This window comes from Montipora capricornis, chromosome 1 (assembly GCF_036669925.1).
Source record: "Montipora capricornis isolate CH-2021 chromosome 1, ASM3666992v2, whole genome shotgun sequence".
Classification (NCBI taxonomy): domain Eukaryota; kingdom Metazoa; phylum Cnidaria; class Anthozoa; order Scleractinia; family Acroporidae; genus Montipora; species Montipora capricornis.
Window position 1 is genome coordinate 48,284,157 of NC_090883.1, and position 7,734 is coordinate 48,291,890.

At 37.6% G+C, this 7,734-nt stretch overlaps 1 protein-coding gene across 1 annotated transcript; it reads left to right on the plus strand.

Moving 5' to 3' along the window:
- Positions 1-268: 268 nt before the first annotated feature.
- LOC138015757 (uncharacterized) lies at positions 269-5,707 on the plus strand. Its single transcript, XM_068862870.1, has 4 exons — positions 269-348; positions 2,228-2,417; positions 3,960-4,057; positions 5,477-5,707. The coding sequence occupies exons 1-4, from the start codon at positions 328-330 to the stop codon at positions 5,705-5,707; spliced, it is 540 nt and encodes a 179-aa protein (XP_068718971.1). The 5' UTR covers positions 269-327.
- The last annotated feature ends 2,027 nt before the right edge of the window (positions 5,708-7,734 follow it).

The following is a 7,734-nucleotide window of genomic DNA, read 5'->3' on the forward strand; positions in this document are numbered from 1 at the left end:
CGTCAAGCATCTTCTTTGAGGGACTAAAAACACATGCTAATGTTACGAATCAACACAGTATTAATTAGACCGAAGTAAAAGCACAGCATATTGGGCGTGCCTCAAAGACAATTCCTAGTTTCATTATAGTGGGAACTTAGGCCTCTTAGCTAAGGAAATATTCAACGCGAGATCTATTATTATCGACCAATGGGAGGGCCCCCAGTTAATTCTTGATATAAGATAAAAGGCCCTCAAAAGTTTCCCTCTGATATCAGATCAAGAGAGAAAAAAACTAGGAAATAGGGAAAAAAGATTGATTATCCATTGTTGAAATTGTGAAGGTAGATGAGGCCCCAGATTTTCACGGTAAGCATTGACATTTGTACCCCAGGCAAACGATATGAATGGTTTGATAGGGATTTCGGGTTGCATAATTCTGCGTCAGTTTTTGTAAAAACGTGAGCCGGGTATTTAATTGGCCAAAATGTTGTTCTAAATGAATTGATGCCAGTTTAAAAAAAAATCAAGTTTGAAATGGTATCTAATTAGCTGCAGCAGTACACGAAATGGTCATGAATTCAGCCCGTAAATGTTTTAAACCAGTGGATGTACGCAAGACTTCGCAAGGAACCGCTGCATCTTCGGAATTCTCATCCGATTAGAGATTGAACTATTATTCGTTTTAAATAAAAGAAGGGAAGGAGTCAAAGAAAGAGATCTAGAAATAGACAAGATGATTTGAATAGTTCTAGCATTTTTAATAGTTTTTTATCTCAGTCGGTTGAGCAGCGGTGATCTAACCCAAAGGTCGTGGATTCAGTTTTTGTCTGTCCTTGAATGGGCCCAATTCCATTCGTAGGGCTAACGCTCACATGGTTTACATGGGTAGAAATAGCACTTTACATTATCCTCTAATAGTTAATTCTGTTTATATATAAGCTAGGCCTTTTCAGAAGTACGACCTTTAAATTTTTTAAAAAATTGTTAACATTGCTGTTGATTCTCATCAACAACCATGTCGTAGATAAGGAAAAAGGGAAAGTTTAACTACCTGCTTATAATTCATATTGATTTTTCTCGCGTTTTATATCTTTATTGATGGAATGATTGTTGTTTTTATTGAGGTTTTTGAAATTTGATCATTTGCGCGTAGGTTTTTTATGGGATTTTAATAAAGGATTTTCGTTTTTCCTCTTCACCGTTAAATTGTTTTTTTTTTTCACTTAATCCCATTTTCACCGCGGTAATTCTTCTCAAAAGGTCATCTTCCGGAATCCATGTCAATCGCCGGTTAGAGTTAACGAAGTAGTTCCGACTCACTCGCTGGTTAAACATGCTAATTCTACAATTTTGGGTCCGTTTTTGTGCAAACGAGAGGGCATTTAATTGGCCAAATGCAATTATGTCAGTGAAACAAAATCAAGATTAGTTTGAAATGGTATCTAATTAGCTGTGGTAATACTCGAAATGGTCAATTAGTTCCCCCGTAAATGTTTCAAACCAATGGATGTACGTAAGACTTTGCAAGAAACTGTTGCATCTTTGAAATTCTCACCCGATTAGAGAATTATTATTCCTTTTAAATTTCCTCACTTTTATAAACATTTCTTTGTCATTTTTTCACATAATCCTATTTTCACGGTAATCCTTATCAAAAGGTCATCGTCCGCGTTCCATGTTTAGTACAGTTCCGACTCACTCACTCGTTAAACATGCTAATTATTTTGTTTACTAGTAAACTGTGCCAAAAAAAATAAACTAGTGGCTCTCAAAACAGCGAACGAGTGGAACATTTTTCAACACGAGAAGAGAACTTTCGTATCTGCAAGCGGTCATATATCGTTCTGTTTATTATATAAACACCAATGAAATGATACCAAACCGTATCACTTCAATATCTTTTTGTGGTCCAAACGTGGAACGGCGCCGCGATTAATTACGTAACCATAGCAACGGTGATCTTTTCACGTGTGCCGGAAAATACAATGTTATTTTCTTATGTGGTTTCGCGCGAAAGCTCACATGATCAGTTTCATTGGTGTTTATATAATAAAGATGGATTTTTCATGGGCAACGCCAAAATTGTCTACACAGCTCAAGCAACAGCATTGTCCACTGTATTATAAACCCTGCTTTATGGATCTTGGTATCAAAGACGTAAAATAAGATCTTGGTTAATATAAAACAAACTTGATTCTGTAGCTCACATCTACTTTCTAACTCCATTTTTTTTTTTCATTCACAGAGTGCAGTTGTTCTCTTCAGCTTTTCTGCGTACGTTTTTTCGTTTCCTTGCCTTGGTGATAGGACTCACAAAACATGGGCCATAAAATCGTTTAGCACTGGAAAATATTTGGAAGTTAAAAGAGCCGTTGGATTGGGAGTTTTCAGACTTTCTTTCACAGGAAATTCTGATATTTGTCACAACAGTAAATGTGAGTTGACTTACTTGAATTAAAGGAAGGACTACTTAACTCTTAAGGGGAAAGAGAGGAGATGACAATTGTTCAGACCCCATTCAAAGAAATGTGTTGACTCGACCCAGGGATCCTCGGAGAAAATCCGAGTGCCAGATAACAATTTGGCAAGAATTCACCATTTCGAAATTTTCAGTCGTAGCTCCAAAGAGTCTCCTTTTGCAAAATGGTAGACCATCTGCTTTTTTCAGGTGTTTACAAGAGACAATTGCTTAAATTGTGCAGATAAGTGAGAGGGTCATTTCTCACTTTCGTCTATAACCCGCTCTCCAAATACTACTAGAAGTGTCAATATACGCCGGACTCTGACGTCACGTTGCTACGGACATTAGAGAGAATGTATGGGAAACAGGTTGCCAAAAAAGGAGTGATGACATCACTTTGACGCCATTTTGGGTGTTTTGCATAAATGTTTTTGCACAAAGCAACCCCACCTCAAAAAAACGACCCGGATGTTTGAAAAAAAGATGGCATCCTTGGCATAAATTGTGAAAGGAATTTTACTGGAAAAAAAGGAATTTTACGGAAAGACTTACGTTTATTTTTTTTTTGGGAGGGGGGGGGGGGGTGGGGGGGGGGATGAAAAGCGACGGAGGTCCGACAGTTGCAAGTTGCCTTGATAAGTGCAAGAGGTGCATTACTTTTCTCTTTCGTCCATAACCCGCTCTCCAAATACTATACATTTATTTCACTCAAAAAAAGATCATCTGATTTCGTGAGTGTAACCATGAATTACTAACTCGCAGCTGTTCTTTTAAACATCCTTTACAGCGAAAAGTTTAAGTTATGGTGGCTAGGTTCTTGTTCTTTTGTCTTTATGCTAATCATTCTCGCTAGCCTCGTTAGCACGAACGAATTCAAAAGAATTTTTCCTCCAAAGTGAGGTTAGTGAGGTGATTAGCACAAAGACAAAATAAAATAATTTCTTGGCCGCCATTTTTGAATACAGTCTATTACTAGGCGGGCTTGCAAATATTGAAAAGCTAATCGCGGCAAGCCAGACTGTACAAAGAATAATTTAGACAATTTTTTTAAAACAATAAATGGTCATTACATACGATTACATCATGTAAACATTACTCATCGTGCTTTCAAATATTTCGAAGGGAGAAGGATTAATTTAGGAGAAAAGGAGAAGAAAACAGTCTAGGTAAAAGAACAAAAAGTAAGAGGTCCTGAGGAAAACTACAGACTAAACTTAACTTCAGTTTGAATCTAATCTTTCATCTTGTTAATTAAGGTATCTGTCTTCTTGGTATGGCAATTTTCAATTTCTAGATTTTCAATTAGTTTTGTTCTAATGGTTTTTTAAAAAGAGTTTTTCGATAAGTTCAATTCCAGATTTTAACGCCAACACGTGCAAAGGCCTTTAAGTTACTTTGAACGTTAAGTGTGGATTGTTTGGTAATTACTGTTGATAAGTGTATGTTTTGTACGAATGAACACTGGTAACTTAAGAGGACAAACTCCAAATTAATTCTCATTTTCTCCTTTCCACAGTGTTCGCCCAAAGAAGGTGTCAAGACAGCAGTACCTTTACAATGTTCGAGTCTGTGGCATTTCCAGGATATTACCTCGCAGTTGAGAATGGAAAATTGGTAAGTTTTGTTTTGTTTTGTTTCATTTAATATCTCCTTTCCTTTTCCTAAAAATATAGAAAATATAGAATGAAAGACTCTAGCTCTATTATTGGGTTTCACTCACGTGATCAACGAAAACAAAAGAAGACGTTAGCATAATAATAGCTTTCAATCCCCGGAGGATTGGATCGGGACACCAACATGGCCGCCATTTCATTGTTTGGGGACACCAACACGGCGGTCGTGACGCCATGTGAAATCCAGGAATTGCATGCCCACGTTGTAGTCAAAACCTTAAATTTGGTGATTTCACGTCGATGTTATGCGGTGTACCGCAAAAAAATGTGCCATAATGCGTGATGCACGTGCAGCACGATTGTTTGTGTTCTTTTAACCAATGATATCTTTGTTTTGTGGTGTTGTTGTTGCCGTCGTCGTCGTCGTTTCTTAAGCTCCCTAAATTAATAATTCGCAGACGGCTGCATCTTTATCCTCCTTCGATCTCAGCCACGCGCTGAGATCACCTCTGGTTGTTGTTCTAAATAGTTTGATCCCAGGAGTCATATCAAAATTTGATGAAGTAAGATTTTCCGGGTGATAAATACCTCTTACTAAACGATTTGGATGTCCGTACGGTAAGTTACGGACCGAATTATTTTCCGTTGATTTATGGTCCAGGCGAGAAGCTAGCGGGCCATAAGTCAACGAGAAAAAACGAGGATCGATCCATAACTTTAAGTACGGACGGAGAAACGAGTTAGTAAGATATTTATTTTATATCTCTGAGGTTATCAGGCGCACGGGAAACTGGAAACTAGTTGAAGTCGAGCGGAAGAGATTGCCAAGTCACAATCCGAAAAAGGAATAATTCTTCCTGGCTTTTTGAATGGTTGCTTGCAAGGACTCCTGGGAATGTTCAATTTTCACTCCCTACTTGGCTCAGTAGATGACATCAATGGAGACCAAAATGTAACCATTTTGCCGCTCCCTTCAATTTTCTTTCTGGGATCTGAAAAATCCTGCAGACACGTGATCAGCCGTAACCAGGGTACTTTTTCGAGGGAGGAAGAGAGAGGACCCTGGGAGCGAGGATGATGTTTTGTACTTGCAGTTTTTTTACTTTGTCAAAGTTACTGTGACTGGCCTCTGTTCTTTCTTTTTGAGCATTATAATGTGTCATCAAGGGTCTATTCAATTTTACATGAGATGAGTTCACAAAATTAATTAAACTGCTTTCGAAAACTCCTTTCAAAACTCGAAAGCAAGTTAAGAAATTTATTGTCATCTCATGGATGAACCCATAACTATCCTTGTTAAAAAAATATATATTGAGTGGCCAATTAAGAGCTAAATCTCAAGATTTGAGAAAAATATATGAGTTTAAGGCGCTAATGTCTTCTTTTTATTCTTAAAGTGTGCCTCTCTTCTCATTTACAGACCTTATCTAAGCAACCGACGGATAGGATTGAGGACAAATGCCAGTTTTCTTTTCATCGAGTTTACGTCTCATACAACTTTGATAACCCAACGTTGTATTGGGCCGTGAAACTGCGCGCAACTAATTCGTACATTAGAATCAGCAAGTCTGGAAAGTTCTCTCTGAGAAAGAAATGGAAAGTCGACTGTGGGGTTTGGCTCCATTTTAACCTAACCATTTCCTGTTCTTAATTTAATAATGCAAGTGCATGAAAATGTAAATTATTTATTTAGAAATAACGGCTGAACGGCATTCCCACGATCATCGAAACGTTAATCCTCCTAACTTGTACCAAGGATTTCATTGTCAGGTAGTCATGAGAATTTGGTTTTGTATTCAGATCAGACCTCTTAAGCTGATAATATTCTTGATTCTCAATACCTCTCTGACTGACATTTCAATAAAATTGTGGAGAGGATTTACGTATCAATGACTTTTGGGAGTCAAATGGACAAGTAAACGGAAGTGTGAATTTCACCCTCCTGTTGTAAAAGCAATATTCTACGAAAGAGTAAATTGTGCGCATGTTAATTTTTTAAATGATGAAATTGAACGTAATTTAATTCAAAGTAAACTGCACCCTATGCAATATTCGGATTCCATGCTCTGGATTTCGGAATCCAGTCAAACTTGGATTTCGCGGGAGTTCAACCGTCGGATCCCGGAGCTTAAGCCAAGATTTCGGATTCAGTTTGACGTATTTTCCGGGAATCCGCATTGAGAAAACGCTATGGACTCTGGAATGGGGATTAGTTTTTAAGGGCCTATAAATTCAAGCCTTGATATGTAATTTTGTATTTGTTATATAATAACAGGAGTGCGTTTTGACGTGTTATCGAATCCACTAAAAATAATCGTGTTGAAAATACTTGGTTAGAGTTTTTGAAATTCAAAGAGTGTTCTGACTCCCCATTATTTGAGAATCATGACACGTTATAATTACCTCACGATGCTGGCATCATGGGAGTAGCCTGCGAACGCAGACGTATTTCCGGCGGAAATACGTCTGCGTTCGCTATCATGGGAGGAGCTTCAATTTTTTTGTTAAATTCATCCACAGTTTTCTGAAAAAAAGGCAAAGGCCAAACTTTCATACACAAAGACCGATGTTAACAGCTATTTATATTATCCATTCCTTTTGGAATAAGCACCAAAATTACCCTTAAAGATATGTTAACATAGATCTAAGAATTCTTATTCGTACTACATCGGGGAATGATGTTCAAACACACTATATGTACTTTTTTCTTAATAAAGGATCAATGAATTGAAATCTTACTTTCACTTTCTATAGTTTTCCAAGCTAAAATATCAATGTTAAATTCTTATTTATTTTTACCTTTTGTTTGAAACTGCAACGAAAAATAAACATGAACATATCTTTAATCTGAGTGAAAGTCTTTCTCGTAAAAGAAAAATTGCTACACCCTGCAACTGCTCTTGCAAGATCCTCGCAATAAGTCGGTCGAAATGACCGAGTGCTCATGAGAATTTTTAAAAGCTATCTTTTTGCATATATTTTACTTCATACTTCTGCGGCAGATTCATGCTCGGGCCAATTTATGACGAAAGTTTGTTAGGCCTTGTTGCAAAAGTGCAACGGTGATTTCAACATTGGATTCAACACCATATCAAATAGAATGCAATTGCAAGCGGGGACCCGTTTTTCCGAGCCTTAATTTCCGGGCCTTTCGAGGGTCACCATTTCCCAAGTTCGTCTTACGTACGGAAAAGCTTTAAGCCATCAAACTTCACTATTATTTTACTCCTTTTTCCTCAATAGCTGCTAATCAAAACAAGCGGATGGGATGCAGAAAGTTATTAAATGACAGTTTTTCCTCTGAAGGGCCCCAGTTAACCTGCTCATCCGAGTTTAAATGCTGGAGTTTCGACATATTTTTAAAGAAAGATAAGGCAAGTTAGCAGCTGCAAGCTTTCAGATATTGCAACACCTAAAGCTACAATTGTGGCAAGTGAAAAACATTACCCGAAACAAGATAAGCACACAGCGATGCACCTGTGAGATGACGCAAATTTTTGTCACGTGATATATTTGTTCGAGATATTCCAGACAGGAACTGTAATCCCCCCTTACTTGACTCTTGCTCAATTTTCAGAGAAGCACAGTAGACATTTTTCTGTCTTTTCTGACATGAAAGACTTGCCGTAAATTTTTTTTGTTCGCATTTAGAAGCCACAATGGGCCTTATTCGCGCGG

Excerpts from the sequence above, each read along its gene's own strand:
- LOC138015757 (XM_068862870.1), top strand. The coding sequence starts at position 328 with ATGAGGCCCCAGATTTTCACG. Across the intron at positions 349-2,227 it reads TGAGGCCCCAGATTTTCACG|AGTGCAGTTGTTCTCTTCAG; the intron begins GTAAGCATTGAC and ends TTTCATTCACAG. Across the intron at positions 4,058-5,476 it reads CAGTTGAGAATGGAAAATTG|ACCTTATCTAAGCAACCGAC; the intron begins GTAAGTTTTGTT and ends TCTCATTTACAG.